Source organism: Grammomys surdaster, unplaced genomic scaffold (assembly GCF_004785775.1).
Source record: "Grammomys surdaster isolate TR1022 unplaced genomic scaffold, NIH_TR_1.0 125679, whole genome shotgun sequence".
Taxonomy (NCBI): domain Eukaryota; kingdom Metazoa; phylum Chordata; class Mammalia; order Rodentia; family Muridae; genus Grammomys; species Grammomys surdaster.
The window spans coordinates 1,446,360-1,464,075 of record NW_021620516.1 but is presented as its reverse complement, the minus strand read 5'-3'; the positions used below and the strand labels follow the sequence as shown (position 1 = coordinate 1,464,075).

Here is a 17,716-nt window from a genome sequence, read left to right as displayed (position 1 = left end):
ACACACACACACACACACACACACACACACACACACACACACACACACAGAGTTATTGGAACATGTATAAGCATAAAGGAATAAATAAAAGAAATTTATCTCTCTATTTTAATTTGTTAGAAAATTCTTAGCATCTCTTACTTTTTTTTTTGACTCTTGAGAATTGTCAACGAATTTCACTGTAATGTTATGACTATCCTAAATAACAAACAAAACTGGGGTTTTATGAGTATTTAATGAGGCAGTGTCACTACCAGCTGGTTGTATTGCCAAGGGCATTCAAATTTGTTAACATCATCTTTAATTTGCTTAAATATTTAGGATCATTACTTCATGGGATCCATGTCTGGGGTCATTGTATGCCATTCATTTTGTTGTGATTTCAACTGGTTGGTGCTTTGTCTTAGTTTCATAACTCTGCCAGAGCCATCTGTCAAAAACATTTTCTGAATCCCTGTATCATTTGCTCCACCTTCCAACACTCCAGATTAGATCCAAGTGTAAGCCACTGTGGTACTTATGTTGCAATATTCAGGCCTGCAGTCTGGATTACAGCTCATCATCTTCTGATATAGAATCCAGGTAATCTGTATCAACATAGAGGAGAAACCCGGAGAACAAGCTGTCTGCCCAGCCTGGATCCGAGAAGAGGCCATTCTGGTCATTGAAGAAGATCTCCAGCCAGACCTCATCTTCTGGCTGCAGGTAGATGACTGTGGACCCCGAAGCCACATCGTGGTTCCCCGTGTTGGCATCAAAGGTCCTTATTCGGTACTGCCCATTGTGCACCAGCCCAATTGCTAGGTGCTTATTGGCCAACGTGATATCGTAAGAAAAATAATAGATCCCTGGGAAAGCACAAATGAACTTCCCCGTTGCAGGGTTGTAGTGCTCCCCCTCATTGAAGAGGACTTTGTTAAATATGATGGGTAGTCTTTCTTCTGGGTAGCTGGTTGTGATACCAACTGAAAAGGCAGATTTGAGCACAATGCTTCCGCATCTACATACTCCAGGCAGTCCTGGGTCCCCTTGATCTCCTCGGTCTCCCTTTGGCCCAGGAGGCCCTGCTGGACCAACTTCTCCTTTCTCACCCTCTGGTCCTATAGGTCCTTTCTTCCCAGTCTCTCCTTGGTCTCCTTTCTCACCAGCAAGGCCCAGGGGTCCAGTCTTACCTCTTAGACCTTCAAAAATAATCAATAGCTAAATTAATAATTTTTCTAGAGAGTCACAAACAACATACCTACCATTGCTAACACACCTTAACCATGTCTGAAAACAGTCAACTACCAACAGCATCCTACTAATTAAAATCTTTTGGAAATTATTGATATGCTAAAACTGAAAATTAAAAAAAGATTCTCATAGATTTCCTCCAGTATTGGAGACCTTAATTAGACCCCAACTAATTAAACTAATTAGGTATTTTTGAAGACAAATTAGCTGGTGCATATTAGTCATATTCTGGTACATGTCACTACAGAAAGACTACAGAATGAGTCCCAGGGTAGACAGAACTAGATGATGCTTTGGAGACAGCTTAGTCTTTGTCCCATTCTATTCCTGTTAGGGTTCACAATAAAGTAATTAATCAAAATCAGATCTGCTCTTTGTCAACTCTACCAGGGCCAATATTAAATGTTTTATTTGCATGCATTATCTTGTTTAAATTTTACAACAATTTTACAAACCAAAAATTATTAACTCTGTTTCTGAGAACAGAGCTAGTGAGTGATGGAGCTGTTATCTCAACCTAAATTTGCCCAACTCTGGAATCTGGGCACCTCATTTTCTAGGGGAATATGTTGGGTTGATCTTGAAAACTGCAAGTACACCTGGGACATTGGGCTACATATGTTACTATAACTATGCTTTAGGCTTACTCTTGGAGGGGAAAACTGAGTTCCAAGGTAGTGAAGGCACTTGACTGTGTATCAGAATTAGAATGATCCTAAGCTTTCCCAGCTTCATGATTTCTTTCTCCCTTCTGTCTAAATGCCTCTTTCCTTATGGTTGGCTCTGCCACTGAATGTGCCACTTTAGATTTGTCTCCTAATTTCTCTGGGTCTCCTTATATATAGTCAAAACTATGAATGTGAAAGAATTTCAAGGGATTCTAAGCCACTGTATGTTCTGCATTATTTCTGTATGTTCAAGTGTTTACATACACAGGTTAGCTAGAGGCTAGATATAGAGAGATAATGATCCTGATTGAAAAATCACCGGCAAAATTGACTCTTTCTTTTTTTAACACAACAATTGGTTTTAATTTTTTGACTGAATCCATGTCATAAACAGTACTTGGATAATAGTATTTCCACCCAAAGCATACAAATTGTTATTACCTGTTATTATTATACTTTTTGTCATCTGGGAAAATGTATTGTTAATGCATAGTTTCACTTGTAGCCATAGTTTTCTTCCCAGTAACTTTTATTCAGCTGAGCCTTTTATCTCGCAATGCTTTGTTATCAATTCTTGGAGTGCCGTACATACTTCAATGCATACATGTGGTAACTTGATTCTTTTTTCCAGTTAATAGGCAAAATTAACAAGGAAATATCTTGGTAATGTAAATTTTAGAATAATTAAAGCTTTGCCCTTAAAATGTCAAGTACGTCCTTTAATCCTTGTGAAAGTGGCTGCTTAACAATTTACAACGCAGGGAGGTTACTGGTGATGAATGTCAATGTTGTTTATGAGCCAAGATCAGTGTTTTTATCAACAACAGTTGTGTCCCCTTAATGCAGTTGGTCCTTTTAAGTTGAAATTCTACTGGGTCAAGCAGAACACACACCATAGACATTTCTTGAGACAAGGTCATGAAAATCTTAACTTTCAACGCTTGATCATTGGTGTATAAATGACATAAACTTTCTTTCGCTGATGATGAATCAAAGACTACAAAGTGTGCAATTCGTATTTTAGCTTCAATAGTAGTTTAATCTTTTCTGCCTTTTCTGTATTGATCTTCAATACAGTAATAAAACCATTCTTGTCTCAGTAACAATTTTAACCATAGTGTTTCCTTACAAACACAAATCATACTGCTTATAAGATTCTGGGTTAGTCACTCATCCTCTGGCTTCAGGGGGTCCATTTGTAATACAGAGACATTGGATTTAAGTCTCCTTTGAGCTTTGTAGGTAACACTGTTCACTATGACTCGTCGTGATCCACCAGCTCTGGACAGGGTAGTGAATCTGAAGAAGGGGTAAGATCCTCCTAACTTAGGCTTCCCAATCATTGAAAAAAAATGGTTTGAAGTAGATTGCTTGAGGGTCATCCCCATGAAAATTTGTTGAGAACAACTTAAGCTGAGAAATTTAAGTTGAACATTTGTTGAACATAAGTAATGAAATGGAAATTATAAATACGAGGAAAATTTTGCAACCTCAGTGCTTACATTGTCTATTGCAATACACATTTAAAACCCTCAACTTCTGGGTACACTTAATCATGGAGTAAATGTAGTAATAATACAGAGGGATTCCTCCTTTTCATGTGGAGAGTTTTCCCATATATCAGAATAGTACACACTCAGAAGAAAAATAGAAGAGAGTAAATCATTATGCATTAAGGATTAAACTTGGTATTACTGAAGCTTATCTATACAGAGTGGTTTGTTTGTTTGTTTTAGTTCTCTCTCAAAGGGGTCTACCTATATTTCCTCTTTAGAATCATTTTATACTTCCATTCATTCATATATCATCCATTAACAAACTTCCTTCCTTCCTTCCTTCCTTCCTTCCTTCCTTCCTTCCTTCCTTCCTTCCTTCCTTTATTCCTTCCTTCCATCAATGAATCTATGTACCCATTCAAACATATATACTATGTTTATTTCATTTAATATTGACTGACCATTCATTATATATAAGCCTCATGATAGGAGCTCAGTATGATAAGCTTATGTATATTATAATTCATATACTAAACTGGAGTAAAGACTGTTTCATGAGGGCTTGAAAGATGGCTCAACTGTTAAAGGCCAGTCTCACAACCAAAAAAGGAGAATGCTTTGTGAGATAATTCTAGCGATATTGAATGAGCATGCTCTCAGATTGAATGCTATATTATGATAATTGTTAAAGACCAGTGAGATGTGTTTTTGCAAAGGATTTATGATTTCGTGTAATAATCTCTTTATTTCTAATTTAGAGTAGGGAAGCTGGAAAAAGAACACTATTTGTTCTGCCTGGACTTAGGACTTGGTTGGAATGAAGGCAATCTGGTATCTAAGAAGGGAGCACAAACAAAAAGACCTTGTGCTGTCACTGGAGAGGAAGGAGTGAGCAGAACGTCCCAGTCTTGGACTCGTCTGCAGCCATATTACAAACATGGTTTCTGAGTGATGTGTGTGTCTTTTCACAACCAGTCAGGCCTATCTTTCCTTTCTGAGTGATTTGTGTGTCTTTTCACAACCAGTCAGGCCTATCTTTCCTTTCTGAGATGTGTATAGCCTTCAGTGTGGCTGTTGAATCGATGTAACCTTGGATTGGAAAAGTCACTTTGTTTTTGAATCTCAATAGTTTCATTTGTAGCATTATTTTACTGAATACTACAGTTATGGCAGATCAAAATTTAATAATGAACAATATCTAACATTTCCAAGTACTTAGCACATGGCAATTATTGTTTGGGGCATTCTGCATATATAACTACCCTTAAATTTCACAATTTTCCTTACTACTGCCAGTTTACAAATGAAGCTCACAGAGGCTATCTGCCCAGGGATATTAAGTCTTGGCTGAAAGAGCCAAGATTTGAATCTGTTTTTCTGCTTGTGTGATTAGCCACTACATTCTTCCTTCCAGACACAGCACGATGAAAGGGTCAGTGTGTAGAACTATAATTTGTGTGTCATAGAAATTTAAGGATATTCAAATTCATGGCACAGTCATAATTTTATTCCACATGAGCTATCTTATAGAGAGACACCTTTGAATAACTATGTTTAAGCTCCAAATTCAAGGTTGCTTATTTGACATTGAATCTTTATGTAATGTTCTTTAATATTGAACTCTCATACATCTGACAGCTATTGATTTGCCCAATATTTTCTACATGAAGTATTTGTAAATGATGCATTAGCCAATAATCTAGATATGTACTGTGGTACTGTCTCACAGAACCCCCAGTAAATCAGGTGTGGTGATTGGAGAGAGGAATATTTTTTAGATCTATGCATTTTTCTCTTCTTATCTTTTCACTTATACACTCAGAAGCTTTTTTCCAAAGATTGATTCCAAATCCTTTCCTCTTGTAGAGTTCACATAACTTCAGGAGAATTTCAATTTGGCTTCCTCTGAAGGACTGTGGACTCTGGCAAGCTTCCCAGGCTAACCTATCTGCAGTGGGAAGAGCCTGAAAACCAGTGAAGGACTAGAGGACAATTGTATTGTCTCCCAGAACTATGTAAAGTCTACATGGCAGGTGTTTCAGGACAGCTGGGAGAGTGCTAAGAGAGGAAAGGCCATCTATATGACACTATTATCCTAGTTGTATACATGGAAAAATCTAGAAGCCCTTGAGGAATATTTGTGTGGAAAATTAGCTCTGAGCAGGGTGGCAACTGAGTTTCTGCATGCCAATTCTTTCCCTGTTCTCTCCCATCCGTTTGTCTACCTAAGCTTCCACCCATCTAGCTGTAGTCCAGTGGGTTCAGTCATCAGTTGTTGGGAGTCCACCTCCAGCAGTCATGCACAGTACCTGCCCATCTGTGCTCATCTCCCACAGTGCCCTTAATGAGGACCAGTTTTCTTACTTTTCCAATGTCACAAATGTCCACCCGAGAAAGTCATGATTGCAGCCAACTAAGGCTGGAAAGAGTTTGAAAGCATAGTCACAGTAGAGTGAGTTGTTATTTTTAATGAAGGTAACGTGGAGAAGTGATTGAAGGAGCAGTAAAGGGAGTGGTTTAGGGAGGGCGGAGGAGGGTGTTTGCAGAGCCTCACGGTGATTCCTTACCTGCAGTGCCCTTTTCCCCCTTCTCTCCTTTTCTGCCATCTCTACCATCCCTTCCAGGAAGGCCAATGCGACCATGAGGCCCAGGGGAACCATTTGCTCCTGGAGGACCTGGGGGCCCAGGTAAACCAGGGATGCTGCAGATGTACCTTGGAGAGTAGCTCTCTCCCTTAGCCTGATTGCCCCGAGGTTGTCCACTTGCGCAGATGGCAAGACTTGTCACGTAGAGCAGGACAATCATCTTGGGCTCTAGAAGAGAAGTGAAGACATCAGTGCGCTCTCTAGGGAAGGGCTTTGGCCTGAGGGAATTAGGGTGAGCAGAAGAAAGGGCTTGTGCGCAGCCTCCTCCATCATTTGCTTTTCCTCACATTTAGAACCCCGTTTTCTCTTTTGATTTAAGAAGCCATCAATCTGCTGTTGACAGCATCCTCAGTGCCTTACACATGGACTGATGTTGATGAAGGGTGAAAACATTTTAAACACATTTCTTGGCTGCATTTATTCTGAAAGAATGGATGGTTTTAGCAAAACATACTTTCCTCCTTGCAAGACTAATTTATTATAAAAGGAAAACGACATATTAAAATGACTTAGATAAATACCAGCACAGTTGCCACTATGCAGGGATAATTAATTGCCCTCGATAGGTTACTATATACTTATTTTCAGTCTTCTTGTATGTGTCTGTGTTGTGGAGAAAGGTGATGTTGTGCCAATCCTGTGACTTAGAATTTTGTCTTTTCACTTAACATTGATTTAAGCTCTTACAGGACCAATTATCTGTAACATTAATTACCATCTTTCTCCCTCTTCTCTTGTATGTGTGGAAGTTGTTTTCCGAGTTGTGCCAATGTAACACACACTGTGTCTCCTCCCCCTCTTCCTTGTAGGCATCCATCCATTTCTCAGAATTCATGGGAGAAAAGACACATTTTCAGAAAACCCATGTTTTTCACTTGTTAATCATGGGTAATGCCAATTAGTGTTAATTGAAGTACTGTGCCTATCCTGGGGGAGTCTGAAACTTTAATTTAAATTCTGCAGGCTATAATGCCTCTGTGCCCCATTTAGCTGTTAGCACTGGGGGTCAATTAAAGAACTGTGTGACTTAAACCATGCACAGTGCCGTGTGTGCCATATGAAGCAGATACAGGTGGTCTCTTTGACTCTAACCCAATAGGACTTGGCTTCTTATTCCACAAGGCTTAGATGCAGAGAGCAGTAAATGATATATTAGCAGGATATCCTGGCATGAAGGCAGCATAAGCTTGGGAAACCTGAATTTTCAGGCTATGTCATACTTAGGGATGAGCAGTTTCTTCAATGGGAGAAAGCACACGGGTGCTTCTGTGGGTTGTGTAAATGAGCTTTTGGATAGCTGGACCTGTGGTTTCATATAGAATCTTCATAGTGCTTCATCTGGACACCAGTCTCTTAAGGGGAATAATAATAAAGCAAGGGAAGCGTGATCACATGTTAGTTTTGACAGCCACCCCAGAAAATTTGAAGGCACACCACACACCATACCACTTTTTGTGGTGCTTGTGGAAAGATTGTAACATCTTGGAATTATACCCAAAAATTTTCCATAGGTCAGGAATGTACGTGAGATTTTAGAAAAATTTTAAGTCTTAGAAATCTTATCACACACACACACAAAAAGCTAAAACCATGTATTCAGTGTTACCAGACTCTCTCACTTTCGTCATGTTCTATGTATTGGACCTGCCATACAATATTATATCATTCTGAGTTCTGCTACTGTAATGAAGTACCTGAGGCAAGAGGTTCACAAAGGACACAGCTTTATTTAGTTAGCAGTCTGGAGGCTGAAAATCTGGGGACTGAAAATGCCACATGGCCCAGGCTCTCCAAAAGGCCTTCTTGGCTGCATCACGCCGGGTGTACGATATCAAGGTGGGAGATATAGGCACACAGGAAACTAGAACTATGCAGAGTGTCTATTTTGTGATTTTGCTCTGGGGCCTGCTCTTTAAGGCTCACATTGCCTCTCACAAACATCATAGTGGGAGCAAATGTCTAACATTGGAACCATTATGTTAAATTTTACCCTGAACAGGGCAAATGCTAACCCTCAAACCACTGATCCTAGTGTTCAAATGGGACTAAGGCATTTTCTGACAAACCCTGTGGTTCTGAAAGCAATATGAGCTCTTCAGGGAACTTCATGGAAGAGGGACCAAAAAGCCGATAAGAGGCAGAGGACTACTGCAAAAGAGTTCCTTCCTGCTGGACAAGGCAGGAAAGCTGCTCCCACAAACTCTCAACATCTATAGCTGCCTGCCAAGAGCATACCAGTCAACATCCCATATGAATATGGTTAAGACTCTATAAGTACATCCTATATAAATATGCTCTGTCCTAGTTCTAGCTGTAATGAATTCCTTGGTGTTCCTCAAAGGCATCTGGTACAACTTGTCCTAGGATCCTTGTGGTTTCCTTCTTCTGGGTAAAATTCCTGCACCAGTATGGTCATGTGGCTTAACTCCTCACCTCTTTCTTGAGGACTTTCTCACTTGCCATCTTGTACAGTCCAACCATAGTCATCTTATTTAATACTGGGAACTGTATTGTTTATCCCCACCCTCTTCTTCCTGCTCTATTTTTCTTCCTTCCCTTGCATTATCATCTCAATTCACTAGATTATTCCCATCTTTATTTTATGACATGCATTTTTTTTTTTTGGATAGGACCCATAGCATCCAAACTCCACAAGGGCAGGGATCTTTCTCTCATTTGTTGATGGATCCAATTGTCTAGAACAGCATTTAACACAAACCTCCAAGTTGGTAGAAAAGACTTTTTAGAAGATGAGATGTAAGTTCTGTGGTGAAAAAAAAAGTCAACCTAATGAGAAATGATGAGACTATTATAAGACAAAGAAGGTTGAGAGGTTTTCCCTGCAACCATGGGTTCTTCTTGCAGTGTTTAAGATTACATATTAAGAACTTCGGTGGTTTAGTTTATGTAGCCTACAGTGCTTAAATATATTGAGCTACTTTTGCATACATAGCTAATATATTTTCAAAAATGGAAAGGAAAGGGGTGCAAAGTTATAAGTAAATATAGTGTTGTTTTTCTCTCTCCTAAATACTGGTTTCTTTCTCAGAGGTGAGTCCTGTTGCTCACTAGCTGTGAGTCCTTCCCCAGCTTAGCTTTATGTATACAGCATTCTCATTTTGCTAACAAGCATCATGCTTTGGGGAATTTGTCCCAAGAACATCACTCCACCATAGGTACCAAGATCTAAAGAGGCTCAAGTTGTGTTGTGTTTGCATATGACCTATGTACATTATCCTATATACTTTGAGTTACTTACCTCTAGATTATTTATAGTATCTAACATAATGTGAGTTGTACTGTTCGCAGCATAGTAAGAAAAAGTCTGCACATATGTAATAGATAGTTACTAAACAACCATTACTTACTGCTAATCTGTTATTCATTGGATGCAGTCATTTGGAACCTCTAGATAGAGGGCCCAGTGTATCTACCTGTATTGACATCTCTTCACATAGAGGCACCTGAATCACTTTTTTTCAGGAACTTTTGGATGTCTGTCATATGCATGTGTTGCATTAACTAGTGTCCCACCAATGAACACTTGGGGGAAGTTTCATTCCTTTGTTATCACAATTGCTACTATAATGAACATTTATATTTACTGGTCTCACAGGCATCATGACAAATACAGGGAATATTTTTCTAGGGTTTCTTCTTATTTTATTTTTAATTACATGTGTCTATGTGCAAGTGCACACGTCTGACTGCAAGAGCCTGAAAAGGCTAGATGATAAATCTGGATCCCTGGAGCCAGATTTATAGGCAGTTGTGAGCTTAACATGGGTGCTGTAAACCAAACCCAGGTCCTCTGAAAGATCAGGAAGTTTCTTAAACACTGAGATACCTCTTCAGCTTCTAATTTTACTCTTTAACATACATTAAAGTATTTTTTTATCATTAAAACATTTTCTAAAGTCTGATTTATTATGTTTAGAAAACTTTTCCCACTCCATGATACCAAAAGTAATTTTATGTTGATTTCTATTCTCACATCTCATTTTATCACATACAAAAAATTTGGTCCCCTAAGCTTTTTCTAATTAGAAGCAGTGAGGTAGCGATACAACTGCACATTTCCAACACCATTTCCTGAACAACATATTTTCATCTAGGCCTAAAGTGTAAAGCATAGCAAGGAATTTGCTTGTTTTGACTGAGAATAAACCACATGAGTCAAAACTTTACATTATAATAACTTTGGACAGCTTGAAAAGACATAATTTGCACAGAATAAAACTAATCAAAGTATACAACTCAATACACATTATAATCCAACCTTAGAATATGTTTTTAAATCCTCCGGAGAAAACATCTCCATTAGCAGTCCCCTCTCCTGCAATATGCTTTCACGAATTGGCTTGAATTATGCAAATTTATGTAGAATATGTACTGACATGTTTTTCCTCCCTGCTTTTTATGCTTCTTTGGTCTTAGAAAATCAAAGCTCTGCATATAATGCTAATCTCAAACAGGCCCTGAATGCTAAATGGAAATGATTTCCTATCTTAGCTTTTTCTTTAGGGATAACGAAGTGACAGGTTTTTAGATTTTAAATCATGCATTTAAAAACATGCATATAACAAAATTTTGATGTAACTATGTACTTTGACTCTTTAAGGCAGGATGTAGTTTATAGTAGCATGTGATTCTTTTAGTTATAGAATTCTTTCTTGCCAAACTAGCAGTAAGAAACACCTGGAGAGACAGATTAAGTCAATGTTAAGACTGAGACTCCAGAAAATGTATATGTAGCTTGAGATCTATTTATAAATAGTGTGATCTTTGTTCTAAGAATAGAAAATGTTATTCATGAGAACATAGATGCTGGAAAACAGCTCAAGGACTCAAATATGGTCAAGTAGTGTCACTTCTGGGAGTATACCACAAGGATTTTAGCACAGGGATGTAAACTGATATTTACACACTCACGTTTAAGGCAGCATCATTCCAAACTGCCTACAGGAGCAGCCCAAGAGTTCACTAACAGATACATAAACTATGGCATCCAGATGCAATAGCCTTAAAAACCAGAAGGCACTTTGATGAATGCTACAACATGGACAGACTTTCAAGGCATCGTGCTCATAAAATGCTCCAGTCAGAAAAGGTCCTAAAAACTTTCTTTTATTCAACTTTTCTAGGCAAGTCATAGAGACAAAACTTTTATAATTCACAAAATGGCACAGCCAGGATTTGAACTGATATCTTATTGGAAACACTAAGTGTTCATCTATTGCTTCATGACAGAAGACTGGACTTGATTAATTCAAGTTCAAACTGCGCTTAGCCTGGAATTCATTAGGATGATGAGAGGTGATTGGAGGGCCAAAGCAGGACCTCTCCTTGGCTTCTGAGGTGGACATTGCTCAATATCAGGATCTGTTTTAACTTCACTAGGAGGGGCTGCAGTGAGTTTGGGACAAGATGGAGACCCGAGCTTTCTACCCTGCAGTTGCAGTTCCTTTTCTGGTGAGCCCCTCAGATCTTTCACCTCTCATTTTCCTGTACAGAACTGATTTTCTATTTGGATGAGGTCCCTTCTTCTGGACCTATTCATATCCCCTCTAGGCCACACAACTGGTTTTAAATCTACTTGCTTGCTCATTTCCCTGACAAAACATAAACTCCATATTCCTGACATGTTCAACAAGCTCAACTACAGGAGAATAACAAAAGTTGAATGAAAAAATACATATTCATCAGGATTTTCTACAGCAGCTCATGATTTATAGTTTTGGCTGCTCTGTGTAAAGTGCTGTCATGGCCAAACAGTGAAAAAAAGAAACGTGGGCATTTGCAAATATTCTTATAGTCTACAGATTAACCCCTAGTTCATATCACCCACCCAAGGGTTCCTTTGTGATAGGCTGCAAGAAGAGCAATGGGCTACAAACCATTGTTCATGGCCAAGAAGCTATTGTCAATCAGAAATTCGGAGCTAGGTCTTCACTTCCTGGATTCTTCCTATAGAAGAATATTAAGCTAAAACCTCCATCAAAATGAAGATGGGCCATGATATTGACATTTGCCAAAGTTCTGAAAAAGAGAATAAACACCATACCGTGCTCTGGGTGGGTAGGTTGCTGCAGGATTCCCAGTGTACAAAAGTCAGGATCTTTCCTGAGAGCTCGGTGAAAAACTTGCTTTGGTACCAGACAGACTAACGGGTCCAAGTTCTCAAAGATTTCCAAATAGTTGAGCTAAAAATAATCTTCTCGTTTAGTCCCAAAGAGCCAGAGGCCCTGGAAGTCATTTATCCAGAGAAGCTCAACCCAGGAATCAGTTAAAATTATGGTTTTGTTTGGGACAAGCTGTAAGTGCCGGCTTTCCTTGACTGGTGAGGTTGGATGCTTACCATCTCTCTTGCTGTGGCCTCTTTTAAGGATTGCTTATTTAATTTTTTCCCCTTTTCATTGATTTTCCAATAAGATCGTTCTGGGAAAAAAAATTACTCACTGACTGGAAATTGGTTGTTAGCTTTGAGGAAAGAAGCATTTACTGCTTGGGGGATTTTAGATGGGGTCCAAAAACTGTCATCCCTATTCTTGGTAAATACGGCAGCATGTTGGTCTTTCATTCTACTGCAAAAGAGAAGGGCTGTTAAGATTGTATTGATGTTTTCTTTGTTCTTTGCTGAATAGACAAATGATTGCGTATTTTAGAAGATGGATATACTTTGTTCATATAGACAATGTTTCCTAAAAAATCCAAAGGTACAATATGTCTCCAAAGCCCGACTAGTTCATCGTTGTTGCAATCAATGTTCTTGTTTCCATTTAATATGTATTTCTTATATCTCCTTGGCAACAGTGATCTGTAATACATGATGTCATTTATGGAAATTATGTGAAAAAAATCTTGTTTTTATCCTGTTTTCTTCCTAATTCTTCTCAACAGTAACAATTCTAAATGAAGGAATTTTTTTCCCCTAGAGTCTTGGTAGTGAATATTAGCCACAAATTTGACTAAGAACATGAGTGGGCTCTCACTCTGATGCAATTTGTATTACCTTCAGCTGCCCATCCACCAAGCTAGAGGTAGGGTTCCTTTAAATTTGTTGGCTTTCAAAACTGGAATACCGCTATAGCATGTGCGAAGTATTAAACCTCCTCCAGGTATTTCATTTTCTAGATCAGTATAGAATCCTCGTCATAGAGGGTCCCTATGTTTACTTCTCATTCTCAAATAAAATGGTTGTTCTTATTATTATTTGTAAGTTTTCTTACAGTCCTTAATGTGTACTAATAAAGTGCATTGAGTGTTAGCCACAGACAAGCTTAATTTTAGGTGGCCCAGTCTCTTAATTAATTACTTTTTAAAACAAACAAACAAACAAACAAACAAGTGATTACTTTAATGGGCTTTTCTTGCTGCCCATAGAGTAGAATAGTTTCTGCTTGGGAATTTGAACTAATTTGTTGACCAGTAACCAGGGATGTGTGTTCTTTTTCAATTCATTCTTTTGTTCACTTGTTTGTTCTTTCCTTTCTTCCTTTCCTTTTCTTTTTCCTCCTTCCTTCTTTTCTCTTCATTTCTTCTCTTTTCTTTTTTTAACTTGATACAATGTCTCATTATGTAGCTCTGACTGTCCTAGAATTCACTATGTAGACCAGGCTAGTTTTGAACTCACAAAGATCTGGCTCCAGGTCTCTGCCTTTCAATTGCTGGGATTAAAGGCGTGTACCACTATAACCAGCTAGTGTTTACCACATTTTATGTGCAAATACTTTTCATATCATTAAAGAATCATAATTTTTTTAATGCATAGTTGATTTTTGTCCTTTCTAAAATCACTTTTCATTTCAGGTAACTCAATGTAATCTATATCTTTCTTGACTTACTTTTCTCTCCAGAGAGAACAAACTTTTGAAATGCGATCTTAGCATGTTCAGAACTCTGATGTGGATAATAATTTTTAGGTCTATTTCATGCAGTTTTTGTCTCGCTTATTTCAGAAGCACTGGTAAAAATTTATGGATAGAAAACAGGCCGAAGGGAGCCTTAGCTTAGATTAATGCCTAAGATTTCATTTTGCCTGCTACTTGCTACAAGGCTAAGGTCTCACTCTGTCTTTTCCTAAGCATATATTTTGTTTACCCCTCACTCATGCTATTGCTTTCCTGAAGGTTTTACTTGGTTTTCAATTTAATTCATTCAAATCCACCCAATGTTTTGAGAATACCCAACAGCATTCTGAAAACTCAAGCTCACACGAAAAAGTCCAGGACAGATTGTAGTTACTACAATTTCCTCCATTCCACAGTCCAGTACAGCCAGTTAGAAACTACCAGTGTGACGTTTACAAAATACAAAATTGGGAAACTGTATGCAGAATTGGCCCTCAATGATGGGTTAATTACCCCACTGAACACACGCACACACATGCATTTTGTTAGTAAGTAGAATTGCTTTAAAAAGATGATTCTAGCTGATATTGAATGAGCTGATAATAAGCCTCAGGGCCCTCAATCCTCACTACATTCTCTTGGCCTACTTTTATAGTTAAGTGCCTTAGGGAATGTGATCTGTAATTAATGATGCCCCGCTATAATACAGATTTTCTTCCTAGGGTTTTGCTAACTTTTGAAGACCAAGTTTCTGTTCACGATTTGAAGCCTTGTGGGTTTCATGGATACAGCCGTAGCCTCCTCTCCACAGGTGCACTGAGCTATCATAGACATCAAAGCTTATCATTTTAGCCTCAGTCTTGTGTAAAATATTCCCCATGGACAGTTTCCTAATGACTCAAGTCCTTTCCAGCCCCTTTCTCCATCTGTTTATCTTCGTCTTCCTCACCACTGCTTCCTCCAGAATCCCTCCCTGAAACTCAGAAGCTTTTACGAGACTCTCTTGATCTCTCCTCACATGTTGTTTAGACCTTTCTATGCACCTTAGCTCAGTGGTTCTAACCTCGGTCTACTGAACTAGCAAGGCTGTATATGAACTTTGTGGTTTTCCCCCCACAAAGTTCCCTGGGTGATTCTGATGGGTAGGTAGGTTTTCAGAGCTGTCACCTGTCACTTATCTTCTACTTTTTAGTCATGACTTCATCTAGTTGTTCTGGTACAGTATGGTACCAGGGTCAGAATGCTTGCTGTATAGCAAACACAGAGAATGCTTCTAGAGTTAAATTGAATGGAGAAGACAGCATCCATCAAATAGATCCAGAACTGTGCTTGACAAGATGTTAAGCATTCCCATCATCCTGGAATTTAAGTTGAGGAACCAAGAGGGAAAAAAATGGATCATCATTGAATGCCCAAGTACCTTCTGAGAGCTTATTAAAAATGAGAATATTCTAACATTCACTCTCATTCATTTTCAACATACAATTGACAAGAACCCAAAAGAAATCACTGAACAGGTTAGGGGTGCCAGCGGGAAGAGCTATGCTAATAGCAATTTCCTTCATAATGTCACCTGGGCTGTGAGTGAAAGGCTTGTAGGTCATGGAAATGTAATAAAACAGTCACAGGAAGTTTGACTCCTAACCTGAGTGTTTGGAAGGCAAAGGTTGACTTGAGAGGAGAGCAGAGCAAGACCAGCTTTGGAGTAACAAGGATTCTAGGAAATGAAACTACGAGGAAACTAGATGTGACTGTAACATCTATATCAGCCCTTTGGGTACCACAAGGCCTTTCCTCCAGGACACAGAAGCTTATCTGGTTTCGGGGCCTCACCAGGCATCAGCTTGGGAGTGAATTCTCCATACCAGCATGTTGTAAAGCATGGGGGTCTCAAGGGATGTATCTGATGACTTTACTTGACAGAGTTGACATTTGAACACTTGGGGTAGGTAGCAGACATGGACAGCCAGGAAGGGGGGATGTATTGGCATCACTCACTTAGTAGTTTGATAGTTTTTCTCTCATTTCTTAGCCTCTGAGCTGACTGTACAGGTGGCAAGAGTGGGTAAGAGTTGTGGTGGGGACAAGGTAATGCTGGATGAGCATCCCACATAATGAGCTGAAGCTATGGAGAAGGGGCAGGTTTTGTAATGAATGGGAAATAGATGTCTTTTGATGATTTTCTTTAGTATCTGAAGATGAATCCTACAGACTGACTGAAGTGTTTGTGTATCTAGTACTACAAGAAAGCTGAAGAATTTACTTGATAGGCCCTGAAAAGATAGGGGAGAATCAAACAATTGGTGGGAGAAAGATGTGCTTATTTCTTATTTATTTCATGTGAAAAACAGATTTTTAATCAACTCCATACATTTTGGAGAGTGTTTCAACGAGACAGAGAAGAGATTAGTGGGTGTTTCATAGGTAATGCAGTTGATGTATGGTTCAGAATACATCTGTCTAAAGGAATGATATGACCTAAATATGAAGCAGGAGAAAGAGCTGACAAGCAGAGGAGCAGGAAAACACTTCCAGATTGAGAGAATACTACATCAGAGCATCCAATGTAGAAGAATATGAGTAGAGGGCACTGAACAGTAGTGAGCATGATGGTGTACCTGGACCACATACAGCTCTGCCCATCATGGGAGGTCCTGTTCTTTATCTTGGGTTAGATAGAAGCCCAGAAGGGCAGGGAGCAGTCACTTTTGGCAGATGATTGACTTTTTTCCCCTGCTACTGCTGCTGCTGCTGTTGCTAAGGATGATGGAGGTAGAGCTGGTAGCTTTACAAAGTGGCTTAAAACAGTAAGAGGATTCAGCTTGGCCTCTGACCAGGACCTATGTTTGTTACAGGGAAGAAGTAGGTTCATATGAGAAAAAGGGGCTACATATTTTTAAAAAAGGATACACACTGGCTCCCCTCTTGTGGGTCAGGCACTGCCCCAGGCCCTGGGCATACAGCTTTGAGACGAGAAAGCAAGACCTCAGTTTGAACCCAGTGGGGATTTACAATCCTCCTGCCTTAGAATATAGCTGCCTGGTTTTCTTAGTTCAGAAATGAAGAAATAGCTTCCACAGCGGTGACTTTACCAACATTTGCCATCTTTTTATTCTAAGCCAGAACTACAGCTTGAGTCTCTGCATTATGGCCAAGCTCTGTCCATTAAGTACAGCTTCACCAAGACCCTACTCCCAACTTCACATGTAGAAGACACTGGCCTTTTTCAGGGGGGTATGTATGAATACTCATTATTGTGAATATAGCATCTATCTAGGGTTATAATGCTTATCTTTGTACAAAATATCACTTTTCATATTTAAAATGTAAGGATTTTTAAAAAAATATGTAGAGGAAAATTCAAACACACTCAAAAGAAGAAGGGTGTGTCTAGTGAGTTCATGTCTCCACCACCCATCTTCAGTGGGCGGGAAGGCTGATGCTGTTGGCTCAACACCCTTATACTCTTAATTGCCTTTCCCCTTCCTGTCGTTTAGTTATTTTCTTTTTTCTTTTTTTCTTTTAGTTATTTTCAAGCAAATGTCTGACATGATATTTTGGCTGTAATCATTCATATGAAGCCCAGGAACATTTATCATCTTGCATATCAATAGAGTGGTCGACACTGTGTAGCTCTCTTGGCTCTTGAGACCCTTTAACCAAAGTCAAGCATGTCCTAGTTAGGTTCAAAACATCTTAAAAGCACGTTTTCTTATAAACCACTATTTTGTGCACTGAGAATTCTGAAGTGTGATTTTTATGTAGCTATCAAGATTTTTTTCCATAAAATTTTCTGTTTGCTGGAAGAAGGAGCTCTCTGATGA

At 39.0% G+C, this 17,716-nt stretch overlaps 1 protein-coding gene across 1 annotated transcript in view; it reads right to left on the bottom strand.

Moving 5' to 3' along the window:
- Window positions 1–216: 216 nt before the first annotated feature.
- The window catches only part of C1qtnf7 (C1q and TNF related 7), a 96,903-nt gene continuing 79,403 nt past the window's right edge, over window positions 217–17,716 (bottom strand). Inside the window, exons 2-3 of the mRNA XM_028787823.1 lie at window positions 5,965–6,210; window positions 217–1,181 (exon numbers count right to left, since the gene is read on the bottom strand). Coding sequence (XP_028643656.1) covers window positions 550–1,181; window positions 5,965–6,202 — 870 coding nt within the window. The 5' untranslated portion in view covers window positions 6,203–6,210 and the 3' untranslated portion in view covers window positions 217–549. The remainder of the gene's footprint in view (window positions 1,182–5,964; window positions 6,211–17,716) is intronic.